General features: G+C 43.3%; 1 protein-coding gene across 2 annotated transcripts in view; it reads right to left on the bottom strand.

Moving 5' to 3' along the window:
* The window catches only part of ADGB (androglobin), a 2,161,023-nt gene that overhangs the window by 288,610 nt on the left and 1,847,102 nt on the right, over nt 1–25,311 (bottom strand). For both annotated transcript variants that reach the window (XM_069606692.1, XM_069606693.1), the window contains one exon: nt 6,847–7,037. In XM_069606692.1, the coding sequence (XP_069462793.1) occupies nt 6,847–7,037 (191 nt within the window). The remainder of the gene's footprint in view (nt 1–6,846; nt 7,038–25,311) is intronic.

A 25,311-nucleotide genomic window follows, 5' to 3' on the forward strand; every position in this document is an offset into this window, starting at 1 on the left:
TCCGCCGCTGTGTTATCTTGAATTGCCCAGTAGCAGAGCTGCATTGCCTCTCTGCACAGCGGTAGTGACCCTACACCTCCTCTCTTGCTGAGGTAGTACATGGCCACTGTGTTGTCTGTCAGCATCAGAGGGAATAATTTCAGAGGTAGAAACAATACAAACCGAGGTCAAGCCAGAGGCACTCTTGCTAATAGGGGCACTGGTAAACCTTTTTTAGCGAGAAGCCCAGAGGCCTGGGACTTAGAACCCAGAGTGACAAGGAGTATGCAGGCATTGTGGTGAATCTCTCCTCCTATGTTCCAACACAGATCGAAATGAGATTGCTCGAAAGGGGTGTGAGTTTCGTGTCTACCAACTTACATAACCCACTCCGATTTCAACAAGAATTCCATCAATTTATGAGAAAAATTAATTTATATCGTTTCTTCCAGAATAACGCTCATGTGACAGAAACTTCTGAATCAGGCCTCCAAAACAAATCTAACTTTTGCGCTCCGAGTGGCACACACAGTTCTGAGGCCAAAGTTTTCGAACATAGGGTACTCAAAGATTTAGAGAAAATGGAGCAGACGAACAGTAAGACTACTTTCCACAATATGAGTACTGCTGAAAGTTTAGCTATGAAGAATCTGCTAAATAATCAGGAAATAGTTATCCGCAAGGCGGACAAAGGTGGAGCGATTATTCTCCTTAATCGGGCAGACTATGTATTGGAATGTAATCGGCAGCTGTTAGATCTTACATGTTATCAACAGCTTGAAAACGAACGACTCTGGGTAAGTCTCTCGCAACCAGGACTAATGTCTGGCAGAGGGACTCCCAGGACCCCCCTTGTTAATTTGCATATGCAAGTAACTTTGGGTCTCACCCTAAATTACTAGGGTAATCCAGACGTGGACCCCTTGCTCACTATTCTTAGAGATGCACAGCTCCTCCCTACTGATGAGGTCCAACCAGACCGAAACACGTGTCTGGGGATGCTGTTGGTACTCTTGTTCAGAGGAGAATTGCCTAGCATTTCGGTGCTGGACTGCCCCAGGGCAGGACAAAGACTGATATGTTTAGGATATTTCTTCTCTGTGAAAGATAGTGAGCTAAAGACTCCGGGTAAGTCTCTCGCAACCAGGACTAATGTCTGGCAGAGGGACTCCAAGGATCCCCCTTGTTAATTGTCCACTATCTTGGACATGAGTTGTCTGTAGGATGCATCAGAATGCTCCTTTAGCCTCTGGTTTCCCAAACTCCAACTCAGGTGAGGTGCCCACAAGACTCGCTGTCTGTAGGTTGTCATAGAGGTCTCTCAACCTTGACTCCTCTGCTATAAAACTCTATGGTACATTTGGTGTACCATATTGGAGGCCACATGGAGCCTCGTCATATGATTGTTCATCCTTCCCATAAATAGTCTTTTCTTTGTAGAGGTACATATGTTTTCTCAGGTATGAGGGGTTTTACAAACAATGGATTCAACGCTGGAGGAGTCATCAAAAGTTTTTTCATTGGCGCCATAGGTTTTGGTGGGTTGCTCGGCGTTGATGGCGCAGCTAGCAATGATGGCGCAGCTGGCGCTGATGCCTTCGGCGTCGAAGTCAACGTCGAGGGTTTGGCTGGGGTCGAAGGTGCCACTGGCGTCGAAGGTGTTGATGGAGTCGACAAACTCGACTTAAGCTTTCGGCTCAACTGATCCTTCGATGTTACATCATGTGGATCGGGTCTTCGTCCCTGGCTCTAAGGCACGCAGGATTTAGGTCAAGCCCTTTCCTTCCCGGTTTCTTTCAAAGGCACGGTAGGAGCATGGATTCAAGTGATCTGTTTTTCAAATATTTTGAGCATCTCTGCTCTGAAGGCCTCCCACTCAGCCGGAGTGGATTTTTTTGTTAGGCAATATACCCTCTCAGGGGAAGCGTTCGATGATGAAGTCGAAGAAGGTGACCTATGGTGCCGTCTCTTAGACTTCTTTGCGGATGATGAGTGATGACAGCCACTCCTCGATTTTGACCGCTTAACCTTCTTCGCCTCTCGACTTGTCGGTTTAAGGTTTTTTGGCCGGGATAGGAGATTTAGGGATTCAACCTACCTTCAATTTCCCCTTTCGTTCCTACAAGCCTTTCCTGTCATCTACTGGCACTTGGAGCAGTCCGAGGTGTTATGGTCTACCCTGTGACATCACAAACATATTCAATTACATTTTTGACCCACAATCATGACACTTTTTGACCCGGTCTTCGGGGTTGTTGGTGTTGACGAAAAAGACATTTTCTTGATTCTCTTTCAAAATAACGAAGTCGTCACGAAAGTGAAGAAGCGCGCCGTATTCATCGAAGCTAAAGCATTTGCAGAAAAACAGAACAGGAGCCAACGTGCCCTGAGCGTGCTACATATGCCTTTGATGACATCATCCTCGAGACAGAGGCCCTCGAGGGACATCGAATCGACACACAGCGCCCTCTGCCGAATTCTTTTTCTCCAAAGCAGCTGAAGCTGGATAACCAATAATAAAGATGAGGAGTACATGGGAGGAAACAATCGATTCAAAGTAGATTTTTCATTGAATTTGTGATAAAAGTTGATTTTAAAAGATTACTTGAACAGAGAATATTTGAAGATTCCCAACAGGAACGTGCAGTAAAAGATCTGAAGATGACCAACAGGGGAGGAGCTAAGGGAGGTGTTCCTATTGATTGTGGGCACTATGACCCAAAATGGCTGTACTAGAGCACAAAATTGACTTAAAGTGTCAGTTTAAGTTTGAACTGCTCTATGTTGCCTAGGATTCCTGGCCTGACGACGAGCAATATTCACAGCATGTGAATCTATGAAAGATCCAATGCTGGAGAAATGGGGCTCCTTAGTGAAAGCATGGGGTTTATAGTGAATAAGTCGAATTCAAAAAAGTCGAATGCAAAAATGTCACAAAAAAAATTTCAAATGTGTTTTGTTTTTTTAAAAAAATGTTTAATGGGGGGGTTCCCCCAACCCCCGTTTATTTTTACTAGCTAAAGCCAAAAAAACATACAACTAAAAAAAAAACATTCACATTTTTTTTAAAAAATGTTTTTCTTCCACATTTTTGAATTTGACTTTTTGCATTCGACATTATGACTGGCTACCAAAGCATGTATTACTTAATTCTTGCCTGTTAGAGAGTGACCACCAATTTTGACATGATTAAATAGATAGGTCCAGGGATAGAAAACTCCACTGGCTGAAGCAAAATGAAGACATCTTTCCAGAACTGTTGGAAAAACACTTTCAGAAAGAGTAGATACATGTTGTTTACTCCATATTATACCCCACGGGAGTGACCTGGCACTCCCCCATCAGCCAATTTCCAGGTTATACGATCCGGTATCAGTCAGAAAATCATTATGCCCCGGAAAATGGCCAATGAGGAAACCCTTGCCATTTTGCCGGGGTACTAACACTGAAGGAAGGGATCTCAGTGCTGGGCACCCTCACACATCAGGAGTGCTGCACTGATAGCCATGCTGTCAGCACGACACTCCCTCTGGTCACAGGAACGCTGTGCCAGTCTGTTCATTGCATGGGCTGCAACTGACAGAAGCGGCCCATAGACCGAAAATAACTCACCTTCATTCCTTAGCTTCTTAGGGTGTAGGCAAAGGACCCCCTGCCAACACCACTCTCCTCCTCGCCCAGGTTGCACCTGACTGATGCAACCTGGGCACAGAAATCACCTGTTCCCCGCTCCTTACCATGTTAGGGTGGGGCAGCGGCCATCTGTCCCCTTTCAGTCTTCACAGGGCAGACGCAGCCCAGCTTGTTTCTAAGCCCTGTTGCTCCTTCCTCGTCACATTTGTACATGGTTGCTGGAAGCTAGCCATTTTCCAGCAACCTCCAGTGTTATAACGCATTAGCAGCTCCATGTCCACTAGTCACTCTGGAGAAAGTGGGCTTGTTTCCCCACTCAACATGGCGATTGCCATAGGACATCTTAACCCATTTCAAGATGGCGGCTGCTGTGCAATGCAACATAACATCCGGTTTCTCTTGTACGATCACTGCAGACTTCAAATTTGCTGTTGAAGCTATGAGCGCTGCGTTGCAACGCACAGGTTAGCCTCTTCTTTTTGGGCGCTCTCCTGGAACTTTGCATTCCAGCTCCTCGTGCCCATTCCTGTCCCTCCTAGACTTTCCTTCCTTGTTGCTGCCAACTACTTCTCCTGGCTTGCCTTCCTCCTTTTCCCTGACTTTGACCGTTCCTAGTTCTTCTGTTCCTTGTCTCCCTTGTTGGATTCCACCTGTCCTTCCTACCATTCTCCAAGGACATTGCTGTTGACACCTCCTACTTCTCCACAGTCCTCCAGAAAATCCCACCGGGATCTTAGGGTTTTCTTCCCCGTGAGTGTTTTCCTTGGGGTGCCTTCCCTAGAGGCCACTCTTCCCCCACTTCTGCATAGACTGAGGCATCGTGACTACTGGTGGAGGTCGACCACTATTCACTAAAACACGAAGCCAGAAAACATCCCAGGTACATGCAGTCACATTGCCTTTTTTTGTTAACGGGTATAATCGCTTTATAGACCACACCCTCAGGCCATATCAGCGGCAATATGCCTGTAAACCTCATTAAACTTGTTCTTCAGGGCCCATAACTCCCACTATGGTCCTTGGGCTACATCTATAAAGCTTAATTAGTACATGGAAATCGTTATTGACCTCCTCTCAGTCAATCAGAATGTGCGGAATGCAGTCAATATCACGGGTATGGACTGCATTCCTGACATTCTAACTTTAGAAGCAACCAGGGAATAATCAGAAAGCATCTTTCTACATAAAAAAACAGCAGTGCAATTTATCTGCAAGATTTCTTTCAACAGGACAACCCAACCTCACTTTAAAAATGCACGAATACTAGCATATTTGCTAGAACTAGTTCAACCAAATTTGTAATTAAAATGCTTACCTTATAAAGACAATTTAAATATCACAAAATAAACTCACATTTAATTTAATAACAAGTGTTGTGTGCTTTCCGCAATATTAAACTACATGTTTTTCTTTAACTTCACCATAACAACTCCAAAAACTTGAATTGGTGTTACCACCATGTGTTAATGGTCTTATAAACCTTGGGAGGAGTCGTTATCGGGCCATAACTTCGACAATAAGGTTATAATACAAAAGTGAGTGTGTGGCACTTGTTGACATAACTTGACTTCAACTGGGCACCAGACAAAAGACTATAAAACTGTCAGAGAGAAACATCAAGGGGAGCAGTGATGGCATTAAGCTGCCAGCCTTGTCTTGTCGCGCCTAGAAACACTTGTGTACAGGCGCGTTATAAATGCCACATCATATGAATTCATATCATTGCTGAATTGAGCGAACCCGCAGAGCAGAGAGAATGGGAAACCAGACAGAGGAACATAACATCTATCATCAGTATGAAACGGGTGTAAGGGTGAGACTTGCCTACACCCTCTTGACTTATTTAGAAGGAGGTCTACACTAAGTGTAATATTTGCTGGGGGAAAGGTTAGCCGCTTGTGGAAAAAGGTAACCACAAGTGTTTATCACATCAGAAAGAGAACCACTCACACGGTACGTTCAGAAATACCAAAACAATTGAGAGGCAAAGCAAGTAAATGTTATCATTCCCATACCAACACTGAAGAGACATGTTTTTTGGGTGGATTTTAATCAATTGGCAAGCACACTATATGAGCTACCCGCAATTTCTCATGTTTGCCTGTGGAGAACCATAGACATAGGTGGAGGCATTGTGCCAGCAGTTGAACAGCCAAAGAACGATGTATGAGCATTGCGGGAAAAATGTTGGGCAGCAGGGTCGGACTGGGGCATACAATTGTCTTGGGCACCAATAAAGAAGTGGCCCACAGTTGCAAATGGCAATTCATTCCTTTTCTACCATGAGTAGTACCCAAGGATGAGCTTTTTAATAAAATGTGATGCATTTTAAAGAATATTTAATCACTAACACTGGTCAAAACTACCAGCCACATGGTTAAGTAACTTATCAAATTGGCCCACGTGGGAAAAGAAAGTGGCCCACGTTGACCAAAAGAACAGGCCCACACTACCATTTAGTGTTTTTGATTCGGGCACTGGCCTATTGCCCTAAAGGCCAGTCCGATCCTGGTGCGCAGCACTTGCAGGGTAACTTGGGCCACACAGGTATCAGGTGCAGAGGTCCTATCCCCTATAGACACTAGCAGGTGGTGGAGCACATCAAGAGCAATTCATGGGATTGCGCTTCACCTGGGAGATTCCTCTCACAGCACCATGGCAAAGTCGTTCAAGGATACCAGTACTACCAAGATGGCTGGCAGGCCTTCGGCCCCATAAGTACCAGCCTCTGATCCGTCACATGTGCCAGAGAATTATCGGGTGAGGGAGGGGGATGGTGAGGATTGTCTACCTCCACTAAAAAAAAGAATTGCAGTTGAAGAAAGTGGGGTTACATTTGTGCAAATAACTCCTTGATATATAACAATAATTGAAATAAAGATACAAACAGCACGTTTTCTGACGTGAAGTTAAATTGTGGCACCTTTGAAAATAAAAGCGGACAGGAGGATGGTGTGTGGGAATAAATCTAGTTTATCTGGGAATAAATCAAGTTTATCTCTCAAGCAAATCTCGTGGCTAAAATAACGTAAATTGTGTCAGCAATCCATGTGATCCTGTTTGCACTGCTGCAGACATGGCAACATTCTGACTCACCTGGGAGGGAGATTTAATCAGAGAAATCGGGAGTGGCACATTTTCCCATAGGGATGCATTGGGGCTAGGAGTATTTTAGGTGGGAGAACGTGAAAATGTTATAACTATTGCAGTATTAAAACATAATGTGATTCTTACCCGAGACTCGGGCCTGGAGGCTGGGGCAGACTGTAGTTTATCTTTATCTTTTCCCCCCTTTTCTTTGTCGGCGGATTTTTCTTTCCCTTTGCGCGGGGCTTTGTGGGGGGCGGCTGCTTTCTGTGCATCAGCATGGCCGTGTGCTTCAATGTTGGCCGAGACATTCAGTTCATCTTGTTTATCAGTAGACACTGTTCACAAATCAGAAGCATTTATTCCCAAAACAGAAGCATTTTTACAATGTTAAAAGTATGCCCATTCACTGAGGCGGCGTAATGTCACATAAAAGCCATTTAGAAGCATGGAAACAATGCACCAAAATCAGCAGTACTGTTAAGTGCTTCGAAGACTGAATCCGCATTCCAGTCCAGTTTACCAGTTATCGATTTTAGCAAAGGAAGGTGATGGCATATGGGTTTTTTGGAAAGCCACTTGATTGAAATGTAGACAATTCTATGTCAAGGCACAGAGGCTTGTATTATGCTTTCCTCACATCTTTACTGTTTGAGCAGCATCATCAAAAAAACATGGCACGGAAACAGCCTTAATAGACCTCAAGACCCAAATTGACGAGTTGAAGGACAATGGGATATCAGCGATGCTACTCCTCCTTGACCTATCTGCAGCCTTTGACTTGGTGGATCACGCAGTCTTATGCAACTACCTTAGGTCGGCTGCCCATTTCTCAAGTGATGCCATTACCTGGGTTCAGTCCTTCCTAGCTAACCGTACAATGAGAGTCTTCTCCCCTTCAGCAGCTGCTGATCCCATACAAGTCTCCTGCGGCGTACCTCAGGGATCATGTGGGTCTCCCACCATGTATAACATCTTTTTTTTATTGAAATATTGGTTTAGTTGAGTTATCAACTTTTTCAATTGTTATTACATTGTAATTTCAAGTTACATTTCTTTTTTTCCTTTCTCGGCAGTTTGAGATCATTATACATTTAAGTACATTAATCATTCGCACAATCGATATAGGTAATAGAGACAACAATATCTCTTGTTGGTTGGTGATGCGATCATTCGGATCATTGCATACAGTTGTTATTACTTTGAATGAGTTGCATAAGCTATATTTCAGTGGTTGATGTCATAATCAGGGTACTTGAAATGTACAGAGAGGACACAAAGTAAATAAATGTCATTTCGTACAGAGAGAGATTTTAAGCATTAGTTATTATCATTTCAAGAAAAACCTAGTACAATGGAAACAGATTCCGTTCTCTTAAGAATTGTACAATGTCAATTATGAGTGAATTATTGGAAGCATTAAATATTGTTGACCATAGTTCATCTTTAGTTAGTAGAGTAAGGTGACGAAAATGTTTGTAGAGGTAGCGAGTTCTCATGTCAGCTAGGTAAGAACAATCTATCATGAGGTGTCTTGGAGTCTCAATTGAATCAAGATGTTTGCAATAGCCGCATACCCTAGCTGAGTTAGGTAGGTTGTTGTAAGTTGCAAGCTTGTTCTTTGTGGGAAGTAAATCAAATCGAAAGCGTAAAAAAGAATCAGCATATTTTCGATCTGGAAATTTTACTAAAAATTGGGGTAGTACACGGACTGGTCTAATTGAAATGAACCATTTTTAACAGCTTTGTATGTATTGATTTTGTCACATGTTGCAATCCAATCTTGTCTCCACAATTTGATTTTTGCTTTGTCTGGGGCCTCTAATAGCAAGGATTCAGAGATGTCAGCTTCATAGTATTGCACGGCACGCCTGCTTCCACTCATGCAACGGTTTAAAGATTGGAGTCTGAATGATCTTTTCCAGGATAGGAAACATGTTTGCTGATGAATCAGAGGACATGAGACATTTTCTATAATTTGCTAGCATTAACCAGGATACAGATGCATAGAGGGAGACAAGACCAAGTCCATACCCAATGAGTGCAATAAGATGCTTACAGGTACAGGAAGAATGTGCTTCCAATAAATACCCTCCAAGATATCCCACCTCACAGATTTTGGAGTTGTCTTGGTTTGATTCCCATACGTAATTATAGGTACAACTTTTTGATTATAAAATATTCTAGCCGGTAAAAGAGAGAATCTTCCACAGGTTGATTGGAGTGCTTTTCCTTGTATTGCTAGTAGTCTCATTCTGGAAGCAAGCTCTCCCTTGTAAGGTTGGTCTAAAGGATGTGAAGTGATGTTTACGCCAAGATATTTGATTTCATGTATCTGTAGTAGCAAGCATTTGCCCAGTTTCCAATTAAATTTATAATTTGACGAGGATCGCTGATGATGAAAAATAAGAATATTGGATTTTGATGTATTAATTACCAGATCATTTTTCAGGGCGTAGTCAGAGAGAGCAGAAAGCTTTCCCTGTAGACCAATTGGGGTTCTGTCCAACAGAATGAGATCGTCAGCATATAACAAGTAGGATATTTTGCACTTACCCAATTTCAGTGGAAATGAAGGTACAGAATCAAAAGCAAGATTTAAATCATTAATATAAAAGTTAAAAAGAATTGAGGCAAATAGACAACCTTGTTTTAGGCCAGTGTCTGTCTTAATTGGCAGTGATAAAAGCCAATTGGTTGTCAATTTTACTCTAATTGAAGTATTTGAATAAAATTGGTAGATTAATAATATATAAATGACAATTTGCTTTAAAAAGTTTGGACCATAAAATGTGTCTTGAGACCGAGTCAAAAGCCACAAAGACAGGTTGCTTGGCTTGAATGGCTTGTTGTTTTACAATAGAGAATATGAGAAGATTTAGCGCTGTACCAATACCTGCTACAAAGCCAGATTGTTTTTTGTCCATAAATTGATTTTGTATGCGCCATTTTGTAAAATCACATAAAACAAGTCTCGCAAAAATGTTGCCAGGGGCATCTAATAGGGCTATAGGTCTGTAATTATCGGGATTAGACTTATCCCCTTTTTTAAAAATAGGTATAATGATAGCCTGCTGCCAGGATGGCGAGATTTTAGTAGTTTATATCACTCTTGTAAAAACAGTTTCAAGAAGCAAGGGTCAAGTCTCAGAATTAGATTTTAGTATTGCATTTGTTAAGTTATTCAGGTCCTGGTGCTCTTGAAGAACTCAATTTCTTTATTATAATAAGAATGTCTAAGGTATCAAATTTGAATTGTCTTAGGTCAGGCTGAGTTGTGAAATTGATGTTTTGTTGCGAGGAAGACTTTAACAAAAGTGTTTGAAAGTGAGAGGTCCACGTTGACTCAGATATTGTGTTTAAAAGGACAGTTTGATGAGCATTGGAAGGTAATTTATTAATTATTTTCCAAATTTCTCCATATGATTTGGAGATGAGTGCTTTCAACATTAATTCCGCCTCTTCTTGCTTGTGCATTGAAAGTAGTTGTTTGATTCTATTTTTATATCTTGTCTTCAGCTGAGTCCTTACATTTTTGGACAGTTTGGCGGAGAATGTTCTTAGTGCACACTTCAACTCTTGTTTGAGATTAAAAATAGCTGGTATTCATGAGTATTTGCGAACAAAGGTTGGCCGAGTTGAACCGCGACTCTCTTGTTTCAACATCATAATGCAGTCGTTATAGAAGATTTGTATCAAAGAAAGTGATTGAGAGTGAGTCTGTATGAGGCTCTGGTTATTTATTGGAACATTTTGATTGAAGTAAGGTGAATTTAAGGATGTTGTGGTCACTGGATGTGGTAGGTAGAACCTGGAATGAGGCTATTAGTTTGTTCGAGTCTGTAGAGATATAGATATAATTTAGAATGGATTGACTCAGATTTCTGGACTAAGTGGGTCTTGGAGGCGAGTCTTCCGGAGTAGAGCCATTAAGCATGGTGAATTTTCTTAGGTTCATTAAGTTCAACCATTTTGAGGCTCTTGAATCAGGGCGAATATTAGGAGTAAGAAGACAATTGAGATTAAGGTCACCTGCAAATATTGTAGTTTTGATGTCAGGTTCAAGCAAGATTTTATTCAAAATATTTTCAATTTTATCAATGAACTGTGATTCAGTGGGTGAAATGGGGTTCCAATAAATATTTATTAGAACACAACTCGGAAAGAGAGGATGGTTTATATTAGTAGTGGTCAATTTTACTACTTGGATGCCTGGATCCGGAGATGACCATGCCACAAGAGAAAGTTGAGAGTCATTGCGAATTGCCATTAGAAGACCAGAAGCAGGACATCCTCTAGCGGGTTTAGAGGCTTGTACAATTTTAATTTGATGGTTTGCCCATATTGGGACTGTTAGCATCCAGGTCTCTTGCAAAACGACTATGTCAAATTTGTTTAACTCAGAGGATTGAGTGAAAAGTAGATGAGAAAAACCCCTGGTATTCCAGGATGCTAAGGAGCATACATGTGTAATATCTGAGAAGTTGTGCTAGTGGTCTGTTGGATATTGGTCATTTTTTTTGGCATTTAGGATCCAATCCCATTTGGAAGGAGGGGTTTTAGTGATTGAAAGAACGTCGTTCAGGCATCTACAGAAAGGCATATCGTTGGTGCTGCAAGAAGCTATATCTTTTGTGTTTGAAATTAGTTGCATCGAGCCTTGCAGTGGAATTTGATTGCTTGCGGGAGGAGGTATAACAGCTTCGAGATGCAACCCTTTGGAAAATAGTTGGTGTCTTTCGCCCCACACTACATTTTTAACAATTTGCGAAGGAATAATAATCAGAGTGATGTCTTGCTGTGCAGGAATTGGCTATCTCACCGACTCAATATCACTGGATTTTATCTGTTTCAAGGAAGTGATCGAGTTGAACACCACAAGGATTATTGTACGGTTTGGAAAGGGATCAGAGTATAATCTGTCTAGCATTGTAATGCGAATATTCTCATCTTTAAGGAACAGGGGGTCCGGATAGTAAGTAGCTGGTCTAATTTCTTCATGAATTGTGTCTAGGGTCGTCTGAGGTGGAAACCTAGAGAAATGGCCTACATTTAATGATGAAACAGGATATGTGAAGTCAGTTGTCAGTGTAGGATGTTTCAACTGGGTTTGGATAGATTTTACAGGAGAATCAAGTAGAATAGGTGGTATTGAAATTGGCACGACCATTTTCTCCTGAGGCCTAGGAGCACTTAAAGCTGGGTCATTACGTCTTTGATCCATAGTCCTAAAAGAGGGCTGTTGGATATGAAAGTTTACATGTAAGGTCGGTGTCAAATGGTGCTTAGCATTGGAATTGTCATTTAGACCATGATGGACATCCTCAAGAATGGAATTGTTATTGTGTGAATACACTGACAGATTCATAAGTTGGTCGTGCGTAGTGTTCATATTTATCTGATTGGAACTTCCACAATCATTTAGAGGTACATATCGAGAGGATTGGCTGCATTTGCAATTTCCTCCTGCACATTTGGTAAATGAGTGTTCAATTCTTCCACAGCGTCAGGTGGCAGATGTTGGGGAGAGGAAATATTTGCCACACATTTTTTAGTTTTGGATTTGGAATTTTTGTTTGTTGGAGAAGACACATTTTGGGATTTTTTATTTTTTCTTTGTTCGATTTGGGTTAGAGTCATTGAATCTCTGGGATGTGCATTTCCTATTTCCTTTTCTTCTCCTTCTTTTGTTTTGAGAAGTTCGACAAAAAACATTGTATAGCGGTTTTTCTATACTTTGGATATCTGATGATTCAGAATCAATAACCTCAATTTGCGGCAACATAGGAAGTTGGGGTTGAATTGGAATATTGTCGCAATTTGATGTTCATGTGTCGGAGAGAGAACACAAGGAGAAGTCACTTCAACATTATGGCAGTTTGGTCTATTTGACGCAAGCCAATCAAGTTTACTATGAAGTAGAGTCATCGATTCATTTTGAGTAGCTGATCTCAGATCTAGTACCTCAAATAGTTTAGTTAGGGTGAAAATGCTTGTATTTATGGTCTTTTGGGCTGATTCTAGGGCCGGATTTGAATTTGAAGGGTACCCAAACGATGGACGTGGGACTGGTTTAGAAAATGAGGCTACCAGGGACGATTCAGATTGTCTTGATGAGATTATGTCCTCTGGAGCGTCAGTGGGGTATAACTCAGGGGAGTTTGAAAGAGCAGACTGTTCAGCACAGGTTTGGTGGAGATTGAGTGCAGGAAGTGCACCTAGAGTAGGTGTACTTTCAGAGGATTGAGTGGAGTGAGAAGAGGGTATCGGGAGAGGAAGGGTTAAGTTGTGGGGATTAGTCACGGAATGATAAAAGTGATTGCCAGCTTAATTTCTTTCATTTGGGCAAGCCACTACTTGTGAATATAAAGTGATTGGCAAAAGAGCTTGAGCAGAATACACAGGAATGAAGACCAAGGGCTCCATTGAGAACTCTGGTAAGTAGCAGGATGTAGCAGTTATTTTGGATTGGGAGGGTGCTTGATGGGAAAGAGAAGGGGAATAGGCATTGTTCAAGACCTGCGTGTTTGAAGACGCAGTTCGGACGGTCTCTCCATTTGAGAGAAAGGTATGAATTCAGGAATAAACCCGATGTTTCTCGGGGAAGGGAAAGTGGACTTACCCAGGCTCGAATGCTTTGGAGACTTCGATGGAAGTTGACGTTGCATTAAGTGGTTTGGGAAGCGCAGCATGCCCGCAGTAAGGCGGTTCATTTTAGAAGGAGATTAGGCAGGCGTCACAAGAAACAGCAAGCTGGACAATTCTAGTGAGTCTCAAAATGTGAGTTTGAGCAATTTGGTGCGTCTGTCTGCAAGGAAGGTTACTTCAAGTTAGGAGCAAGGCGGAGGGAGTTGGAGAAAGAAGCATAGAGCTTAGGACCCAGGTTGTGGCAGTGACTCGCTGCACCGCGGCTCAGCGGTCAGCAGGCAGTACTCAGCGGGTACTCAAGCTGGGTGCGCGCAGGCTGGTGCGTGAGGGTTCTGGTTATATAGCCATAAGGGGGGGTGGTTTGGAGAAACTAGATAAAACAAAGAAATTATTTATATTAGTTGCAATACACAGCAGTTTAGGCAGTAGTTTTAGTGGTATATGAGTCCAGAATATACCCAGGAAGTCCAAAGTACAAATAGAATTGAGAACGCAGTATAGTCCACAGGATGCAGTCAAGCACATTGAAGGCAGTGTACTGTGCAGACGTGCAGTCGGTGCTCAGTGGGTACTCGAGCTGAGTATAATATCTTTACCAAGCCCTTGTTTGACAACTTGGACAGACTGGGTGTCACCTACACTAATTATGCAGATGCCACCCAGATCGTCATTCCCCTGTCGGGCAACTTCCTGGAGGACTCAGCCTTGGTAAACAAGATATACCTCCTCATTCAGGCATAGATGGCATCCCACGGCCTATGCCTGAATGACAAAACGGAGCTACTGATCCTAGGTTCAGAGACGGCCATTAAAAATCTCAACCCCAGCTATGTGGGATGTATTGACCCACTCCAATATGCTATGCGGCATCACTCTAATACGTATGGCGCAAGAAACTGCAACAATGGCGGCAAAACCCTTGTGTGTGGCAAAAACCTACCAAAACTGCGTCCTGCAACACACAAAAGAATGGATAAACAACCTGCCACCCAGGGTGCATGTGTGGTGGGAAAGAGCACATACTGCAGAGAATGTGCCAATGGGCCCCATGACCAGCAAACAGAGTGCAGAAAGAGAAGCAGCACTTTGCAATTGAAACTCAAAAATGTGCCTACAAATGACATTTGCTTGGTGCTAAAAACTCCAAATGCCTATTACACAACACTTCTCCACATTCAAAATCTTGCTTGGCGCTAAAATTCATGTAACCTTATGAAGCATTGCGAACATACAAAGTCCTAAATGTGAAGAGCAAAACGTTTCTTTAGAAAAACTGGTTTGTCTGTAAAATGGACAGCCCCTGTCAAAATCTGTGTGCAGTACCTGGGGCTACCTGTGGATGACAGCTGTCAGAGGAGCCCCTTATGAAACTGCAAAGTATTAAACTAAAAGTCTGCCGGCTTAGCAAACATAAAAAGGATTGTTGCTAAAAGGAATACAGATCTTAGTTGTGTTTTTGATCCCACAGATTGAAGGCCAAGAAAGTAATGTATTTATTTGATTTGATGCGATAAGTTTCGTTTTGTTGGATTTTAATTAAGAATAAATTAACCTGGCTGAGCTGCAAGAACTGGAAAAGCAGGTTTCTCCCAGGCCTCTCAGCAGAAACTCACTGGGAAATTCGAATTGCGGGTTAGCCCAGACTTTTGTCTACAGAAAGAGAAGGAACAATGGTAGAGCTTCAGCCCGGGAAACGGAGGTGTGAAGGGAGTCGTAAACTGCTCCTGGAAGGGGCTCCCAAAGGAGGGGCTGTTCTTGGACTGCAGGGAGAGACAAAGGGGCAGGAGCATTTGCTGTTAAGCATGAACAAAGAACACTTTTTAAAGACTCATAACTTGTGATTCAAAATGGTGAAAAATATACCCAGGACATATCTGTTAGTCTACTTTTTGGCTGCACGTTTTAAGAGGCGGAGAACCGTGTAACATGTTCTGGACAGGAATGGCAATAAATGTGGTTTTATGTGAAATGTATTAATATTAGAATTGTGAAAAATTTCACACACATCCCCCATGTTGAACGCGCACATTTGTGGTAATTTGCAGAAAATTTGGAAAATGTGTTCATGGTAAAAAGGACATAATTCTGTAAAAAGGTGAAGCAAGATCCTACAGCTACTACATAAAATATGGAATCTTTGTGTGTGATTTGTGTAAAGGTAACCAATGTAGAAATATGTATTTAGGATGAAATCCGATTTTGGTGCTAGTTGCTAAAGGGAGGTTTCTTAGAACTGTAAAGCAAACCATAAAACGTGACATCATCTGGCCTTGATCCAATCACTCAGTTGCAAGGTGGAGATTAAGTTTTGATCCAATCCCAGATCACAGGGGCAGGTTTAGTTAAGCCGGCCCATACACCCATTTTGTGATGTCATTTTAAAGGATAAATAGAGACAGCTGACAACACATAGGGACTCACTGATCCACTGACTTTCCTGATTCTGGCGAAGCACTCGGATCCAACATTCTACATCCAGCTTGAACATCCTTCCAGATCCAGATGCCAAGACTCTTGCAAGCAGTAGAGAACTATTGACTTTCTGCAAGGCCTAATCCTCAAACTTATTCTTGCAACGCAGTGAAGCGCTGTGGTGTGAGAAGGCCTAAATCCTCAAACTTATTCTTGCAACCCAGTGAAGCGCTGTGGTGTGAGAAGGCTTTTTGAACTAGTATCCTGAAATTCTCTGGCTTGCTACCACAAGGCTTCCCTGAAGAACTTTCTATCCAGCAGATTGAAATATCCACAACAAGGAGGGCAGATTCTGTGCAAATCCGGTGACCGGCATAGCTGATCCAATCCTGTGCCTGATGTGCTGTTCTTCCTGGACCAGATCCAATCCATTACCAGAACTGAAGATCCAATTTAATAACTTATCCTGTGAGTATTAATAGGAAGAGAAGTGACCCTCATATATCTGCGTTGTCTGATCCCTATCTCAAACCCATCACATCTTTAATTCAGAACTATAGTATTGCTAGAACTATCTTTGTGCTGACTCTTTTCTCATCTGTGTTATTAAACCGTACTACTTATTGATTGATTAAGAAAAGTAATTCCCAAACCAAACGGAAAATAGAGTATCACACATGAACTGTTTTGAGCGGCTGTGAATGACCTTCCTGTGTGGCATTCTCCTTTTTGTAGTCTTGATATAGCATAAGAAACCCTACCTGTCATTTCTAAACCCGAATTTCTGTTTTCCATTCTCGTGCGTATTTTACAAAAACAACCTTTACTAAAACCTCTATAACTGCCTCAGTTTTCATGATAGAAGCGACATTTCAACTCCTACTTATACCTAACATCCGTAGCTATCCATAGAACCCAAAACACCCAAACAGTGTGATTCAAGCATTATAGCGAATATTGCGCAAGGAAATGTTTGCTGCAAATTGAAATTCTGAAAGGTCTTTACATGTGTGAATTAGCTTTAAACTGCTTCCAACTTGGACTTTGAGATTTCAAATGTTTTCTTTTGACTAAATCATTTGCGATTGTGTGCAACTGTTCAAAGCGGCTCCCATAGCAACGTATGATCATTTAAACCTTTTTGACCACATTTGGTGTTTTTGCTCAGTCATTTCTAAAGACAACTTCAAAGCCAATCTCGACAGCTGAAAAGTCAATTCCGTTTTTCTATTGTGTTTGAAGGGGGAAGGTGGGAGCGATATTCTGCTTGATTTGTGCTATTCCTGAATACCTGCTCTCTCCTCACATCTATTAATTGCCTATTGGGAGGTTGAGGGGTGTTGCAGGGAGAACCCATAACCATAGTGCCATCTATACCAAACCAACTCAAAGTATTCTTTTCTGTGCTGTATTTGTTTTAGGTTCATTCCTTGATTCCTAGTGTATTAAAGATATTATTCAGTGTTTTGTCACCCATTGGTGATTGTTGTTTACCTATTAAAATATATTGTGATTTGAATTCTAAATACAAAAATGAATATTTACCTTTGCAAACTAGCCTGATTCCTGGTTCATTGTGACCAGGGGGTTCCAGGAGAAGGGTGTGATACGAGTGGTATATCGTTCAGAATATTGAACTTATGGATAAAATAAATAAGGGATTCACTTGTGCACTACACGCTGGGCGGGACTTTGGTGGGTGCCGGATTGAAATCACTTACAGCTTGGGGGCTCGGTGCCGGGATCCTGAATTTGACATACCACTCGCGACAGTCTAACACAGCGTGCTAGCCGATGGGGAATATATACCTGTTTGGATTACCATACTGTGCTACACTGTACAAGCACCCCTCAAAAGAAATATTCAAAGGAATTGGGCCTGTTTGCAAAAGTAAAAGAACCCTGAGAAAGTCAGAAGTCAATTAATATTTCCGGAATGGCGCCCGCATTGGAAATCAATATTGCTAGGGAACACCCCCTGCACAAATTGTTTGTCAGGGGTGAATGGCCAGAACAGGATGAACAGGTATGGCTGCAGGAAATAAAACAGCAAATCACTGCAATCAACCTTGATATCTGGCAGGACAAGGGTCCATTACATCAAGCACTTAGCGAATTGTATAGGACCCCTAAAATAAAAGAGGAGCAATGCATTTTTGTCAAAATAGTGGCCTACCTGTACCTCCACATAGGAGTCATACAGGAAAAGTACGCAGACCATGTAGATTTCACAAAGAGGCATGGGGAAGCACTGCAGAAAATCCAGAGCAATCTGAACTCTGTCTTACAAGACCAGATAGACAAATTAAAAGGGGAAAATAATAAATTAATGATTAAAGACCTAGAATCCCAAGCAGAGTTTGATGAGGAGCGCCAGAAAGCTGGTGCCTTTAAAAAACAGAAGGACGACCTGTCTGAGCAGAGGGCCACTCTAAGTCAGGAGAGGGACGCTTTAGGCCAGGAAGTCAGCCATTTAAAAATAAAGATGGAGGAAAGAGAGCTGGCAGTTCAGGAGCTTGGGGAAATCAAAACTGATTATGAAAAGCTGTTAGAGGACACCAGGCGGGTGGAGGATGCTTTAGCAAAGAACAATCCGACTAATAAGGACCAAACTCAGGAGGTGAGTCTCCTGCAGCAAGAATTGGGCCAATACTCCCAATGTAGGCAGGAAGCACAGAGAGACAATGAGGCTCTCTGTGAAAAGAATGACAGGCTCCACAAACAGATAGCCATGCAAGAACAAATCATAGAGACCTATAAGGCCGTAATAGAGGAATAAAAGGGTCAGATTTTGGTGTGTCATCAGGGAGTAGGGGCTTAAAGAGATGAGGTAAGATGGGAAAGAGAAACCCCTGAGCATAACCTCAGGACCCCTGGCATCAGGGACTTCAATCTCTTCAGTTCCATGGACTCTGCCACCCTCATGTCCACTGGCTCATATGAACCAAGGGCCACGGGATGGTAGACTTCAACACAATGGGAAATTTGGGACTGACAGATCAGCGCCTCCCAGAAATGGATGGGTAGGCATCTATGTACAGGTTCCCAAATATCAGGGCCAGCCTCTCTGATCAGGGGCTCTCCAGTGAGGGGAGAATCAGAGAACTGGAACCTCAAAGAAATCATCACCTACCAAGAGATCAGTCAGTCAAATTGGTGGGGAATTCCATGAGACTAGGCCCACAAACAGCATTTTAAAAACCTCTTCCCAGCTAGGACAGTTGGGGGGGGGGTACTCAGCCAATCCTGGGAGCAAGGGAGAGTCAGAAGACTCTTCTGAGCTCCACACGTTTCAAGAGACTAGGCCTCCACATTCTGCCAGCCATTCCCAAGCCCACAGAATCAGGGAGAGCCTAGAGGATCAGACAGCCACCTCTGGTTGCATTGCCTCTGAGTCAGAGGATGAAGGACAAGGGTGACCAGAACTAAAAAGGCCAACAAAATTAAGAGAGTCCTACTGAAATATCCTCTGAAGCAAATCAAGGCTATCAGGAGCGTCATAACGCCCTACCATTAAAATGCCAAATATTCAGTTTGGGAGCACCTCGAATTGTTTGAGCAAATGATGGAGACTTTCCACCTGAAGGACAGCCAAAGCTGTATTCAGTGTGTCAAGTGGGCATTTTCACCTGAATACTCCAGCTTCTTTGCAGGGCTGGAGGATCAGAACCATTCAAGATGGTCCACCTATAGGGCGGCCATCTTAAAGCATTTCTGAGCTGAAACGTGCCTTTGCGCAGACCACCAGGAGGGTGCGCACCGACAGTAGGGAATTTATCAATACCCTCTTGCACGCCCTCCCTAAATACATTATGACCCAGCTGGTGAGGGACTTTCATGAGAAAAGATCACTGGGTCATTGAACAAGCAACTCGCTTCTACGACGTGCAGAAGCCAGTAGAAAATAAAAGTGCCAATAAAAGCCCAAAACCAACCAACATCCCTGCTGCTGCTAAGGTGGCGGAGATGAAGGTTGCCCCCATTTTAGATCTGGAGATGGGGGGCCTAAAAAAATTCCTTGCCAAAATACTACCAATCATAGACCTAGAAGGCCCTTGGGCCAATCCCAAACAGGGAGTCAGGGAGGTAACCTCACAAATGGGACCCCTAACTCCCCTGACTACATCAGCACCCATTACAAGGACAAAAGACCCATCCTGTGCTATGTGTGGACTCCCCCATCCCAAGGGGGCGGGGTCCAACTAGGCAGCCGCCAACCCAGGAAACACCCCTCCTCACTTTCCACAGGAGGGCAGTAATCCCCCAAATGCCGGGTTGAGTTTCTTTCCCCGGTACCTGCCAAACACCAACCCCCAAAACAACCCTTCTTTCTTTCCCCACTTTCCTGAGCCCAGACAGACCAATCGGGAGAGGGGAGGCCAAGGGTGGAGGGGTACCAAAACTAACGCAACCAAGGGTATTATGGGAGAAGGGACAGTTACCCTTCCCGTGATCAACCAAGGGTAGACCAGAGGACCCCATACCAGCCACAGCGGGTGTCCTAACTGGAGTGCCAGGTCCAGAACTTGGCGCAGGATCTGGGTCGCATGCTGAGGGCTCAACAGAACCCTCAGATGAGCATGGCGACTCAGAACTCCTCAAATCAAGAGTCTGGTGCTCCAGAGCAACGACGGGGAGAGAACCCCGACAACCCACCGGTTCCCAGGGAGGAGGCACAAGGGGAAGGTTGGTGCAAAGCCTTAGAGGAAGCTTCTTTCCCCACTTGTGAAAAGCCCCTGAAAACCCAGGAACCAGAACCGGAACCTCCTGCCCCCGAAAATCTGCCACCTAAGGCACAGACGGCGGGTAGGAGAAATAAGGAACCTAAAACGACCCATTTTGTAGAGGAGGTTCGAATCTTCCAATTTGAAGGAGAGGGGTCCTCAGAGGATTCTGGGAGAAGGATCTTCTCGTTCAAGGATAGGGGAACTGCTCCCAAAGAAAAATGGGTCCCAAGAAATCCTGATCAAGACTGGGTAGATGTGGGGACCGAGTTTAAACCGCCCATTATTGAACCCCAGAATGACCAGCAAGAAAATCACCTTGTTCAAACCAATTCTGGTGACTGCCTTCAAAAGGGGGGTGGGGCAGCCCAGAATCAGAACCAGGGGAGCCCAACCCCCTGCCCCCATCTACAACTGTCACCTTTTTCTTACAGGTTCCCAAAATATGAAACAAAATACTGTCCAAATCACTCCTCTATCAGAATCCAGAGCAAAGAAATTAACCCACCAATTGGCCAAAAATGCGCATTATCGTTGCTCCCTTGAGGAAAAGGAGGGAAGATTTTATGCCCCGGTCCAAATACAGGGGCAATGTACATTTTCGGCACTGGTGGAAACTGAATCCCAAGCCACCCTTCTGTCAAAAAGGGCCTTTGATCAGCTGAATTCGGGAAGGGGGGAGAAATACCAAATCCCTCTCACCCCTTTTCCTGGACAACTTCAGAACTTCGATGGGAATGAAATTCCTGTCGAGGGGACTGCGGATTTAGACATTAAAATTGGGCAACACAAGGTGAAGCACTGGTCATAGTTGTGACTCCAGAGGGCACACCATGTTTACTAGGGAATGACATCCTGCGTAGATTGTCTCCCCTCATAGATTGTGTAAACAAGGTCCTGTGGACCCAGACTAACCGACCAATAAAATTGAAACATAGTGTCAACCATGTTAGTTTAAATGGCACATGCCACATGGTTGAACAAAAACCTGACCAAATTTAATTAAATTTCCAAAATAACCAAATCCCTGACGTGACAGTAATTGCAGTAGGACAACAAACTGGTGATGGGAAGTCCTCTCTATTTCTGAAAATCAACCTTCCTTCCAGTCTCAAGTGGCATCCCACACTGGAAGGGAATATTCTGAAATTCTATACAAATTCACAATCAGAAAATCCCACCCCTATAGTCCGAAATGATGAGAAACCAGGTCAAAGCTTGGCTGACATTCAGAAAATTGGAGAGAAATTGTTCATCCCTATTCAGTTAATTTCCACTTCATCTGAGGCCCCCCCCCTCCAAGCCTGCATGTGCAGCCTTCGTCATCACAGCCTGTCCTGGCTGATCAATGGCATGTCCTGCATGGCCCCATGCACACAGTGAGCTGCCCTACTTTCGCCCGATTGATGCCCGAAGTGCAGTGCATGCACAGATCAGCTATTAAAGTAATTACCTTGCGCGCATCGCCTGACCTTAAAATGGCCGGCGCAATGCAGGATGAAACCGAGGCTCCACTCAATTTCTAGGCAACAGCTTGCCTTAATTCCTTGCCTTAATGTGAACATCCCACCTCCGGTAGGCGGAAGCCGGTCTGGCGGAAGAAGGCCCAGGAAAAGGCGTCCTTCCTGTTTGCCGCTGGTTGCCACGGATCCACGCCAAAAAGGTACCCATGCAAGTACAACAAATTGGTCCCATTCATCCTAATCCCTGAATTGCCTTCGCTGTTGCCCCCAGCTCAACTGAGCTCTGCACTATCTGTTTAACTTCCGTATGCTACAAACTGACCCCTCTTAACTGCCACCAAACACAGACTTACCATCCCGATATCCATACGGATGAACATTATTCTCACCCTGCATACTGCTGCGCCCATAATTGTCTGTGCCAACCCTGTGACCGCTGTCGACTTTCATAGGTTAGCTTTATTAACATAAGCCAACTCACCCTGACTGTACCTATTATCGATGGCTAAAACCTATCCTGTCCCCTGCCTTGCTGCTAACAGCCTCCTGCACACCGTCTGATACTGGCGACCATATTGATATTGCTAACTACTGCACCCATTGTATTTACTATGCCCCTAGTCCAATTAGCCTATTGTTATTAAAGTGCATTCTAGCCCACTATAACCTAAGCATATGTTCAAAGTGTTATAGGTAACCATATTGACACTGCTAACTATTGCGCCCACTGCTTTACTATACCGTTAGTCCAATTGGCGGATTGTTATTAAAGTGCATTCTAGCCCACTGTAACCTAAGCATATGTTGGCCTATCGTGTTTAAAGTGTTATAGGTGACTATATTGATACTGCTAACTACTGCACCCATTGCTTTTACTATGCCCCCAGCCCAATTAGCCTATCGTGTTTGAAGTGATAAAGGTGGCCGTATTGATACTGCTAACTACTGCACTCTTTGCTCTACTATGCCCCTAGTCCAATTAGCCTATTGTGATTGAAGTGCATTCTAGCCCACTGTACATGCTACCTAATGCTCAATACCACTGTCCCATTATTCCCATACCATTATATTGTCAATACCTTATTGCCCGCTCTACCCTATTGGCAAATTGCCTAATTTACCAGATACATTATGTACCTCACCTTGTCAACCCAAGACCACTTGGGTAACTTAATTAACACATTAGTATTACTTATTATGACTTGGTCGTCTAATACAGAAATCACTGCTGTTGTCAATATCACTATGCCTTCTAAACTGTCCTTAGACAATGCAGGTACACCCATGGAGATACCTATCACAAAAACCCCTTGTAACACAGCACAGAGAAACCTTAGACTCTGTGCACGATTGCCTAAAATATTCGAACCCCTCATCAGATATGGTATCAATCCAGACCATATTCGCTCTAAAATACACCACCTAACTAAGACCACCCCACTACCTAACTCCAATAATCACTCTAATAGAAGCAAGACCATCACCAACTCCCATGCCCCCCTCAACTCACTCCAACTACCACAGACAGGACCAGACCTTAAAGATGCCCTAATAAATGCTGGGTCCCTAGTTGCCCACGCAACAGAAATAGCAGAGGTCTTTTTAGCAGATGACTACGACTTCATTGCCATCATTGAATCCTGGCTACATGAAGCAGCAGGCCCTGCACTGACCCTAGCATCATTGCCAAAACGAACCTCTCCATGAGAATAACCTCCACTCCCAATCTCAAATCCTGTGAATCACTATCTATCAAACTACCTACTGCCAACTCCCAAACTGTAAACATTCATCTCCTATATAGACCACCAGGCCCTATCGACACGTTTAATGAATACATTTCCACCATCATCTCAGAGAATCTAAAAAATACCTCACAAACTCTACTGCTAGGAGACTTTAACCTAGGATTTGATGATATCAATGACCACCAGGCCACCTCTGTAGCTAATATCCTTACTGAACTTGGTTTCACACAAAGAGTGAATGGACCTACGCACATCAAAGGGAGAACTCTCGACTGGGTAGCTAACCACAATTGTAACGTCTCCATCTCCTCTATCTCCCCACAAATCTGGACTTACCACCATCTTATATCATTTACTCTAGATACCAAAATACCTACCCTACAAACACTACCACCTGCCCCCCCACATTAACTAGAAATAAGAAAAACTTAACAGACAACCTCCTACCGCTTATCTTACCCATTCTCAATTCTCTGCTAGACTATTTAAACCCTAGCCTACTAGTAGAAGAATACAATAACGCTATGACTACTGCTATCGATAGCATCTCCCCTCTAAAACTCAGGAATAGCAAACCCAAAAACCATCTCAACTCCTGGTTTACACCTCACCTAAAAAACCTAAGACTAGAGAAAAGTACATCCCACAACAGAAAATAAAACGAATCTAATCAATATCTCTACTCAATACAAAAAGGATCCTCTTGGTCAAACTAGAAACTTATAACGTCAGAATCACACAAGCCAACTCTAGCATGAAGGAGCTCTTCACCATTCTTAAAGAATTAGAAACTTCCATCATAGCACAGGATGACTCTATCAAAGATAAAACATGGTGCTTGGACATCTAGCATGCTTTAGTCAACAAAGTCACCAACCTCCAAAACAAAATAGCTCAAAAGAAACTGCTCAGACTTCCCCCATCAAAATACCTCTGTCCAAGCCTAAAGACCACACTCAATTTAACGTCTCCAAAGTCTCAATTATTGAGGTTGAAAAACCTATTCTTGCTCTCAAACCATCCAACTGCAAAGGTGACCAATGCCCACCTAAACTGATCAAGGATGCTGCCAGAGATCTAGCTCCCTTCATCACCAAACCCATCCACGCCTCTCATTCACCACTGGCACCATCCCCTGCAATCTAAAAGAATATTGGGTACTCCCACTTCTCAAAAAAACAAACATTAGGCCCTAATATACCCACCAACTACAGGCCCATCACCACTATGCCTTTCCGATTAAAAATCTTAGACAAGGTAGCATACACCCAAATTCAAAACTTCCTAGAGCTCCACCTGCTTCTAGGCTCACACCCATCTGGTTTCCGGCCACAACATGCCACAGAAACTTCACTTATCCATTTGAAGGCCCAAATAGACACACTTAGAGATAAGGGTAAACTGGCAGTTCTCCTCTTACTCGACCTCTTGGCTGCATTTGACTTGGTGGACCACAAAGTCTTATGCAGTCACCTCAGCAGCCCACTTCTCGAAAGAAGCTATAGAATGGATTCAGTCGTTCCTCAATGACAGGACCATGAGGGTCTTCTCCCCTTCGGCATAAGCAGACTCTATACCCATTACTTCCGGAGTGCCCCAGGGATCATGTGTCTCTCC

This window comes from Ambystoma mexicanum, chromosome 4p (genome assembly GCF_040938575.1).
Source record: "Ambystoma mexicanum isolate Mex_15411 chromosome 4p, UKY_AmexF1_1, whole genome shotgun sequence".
Classification (NCBI taxonomy): Eukaryota; Metazoa; Chordata; class Amphibia; order Caudata; family Ambystomatidae; genus Ambystoma; species Ambystoma mexicanum.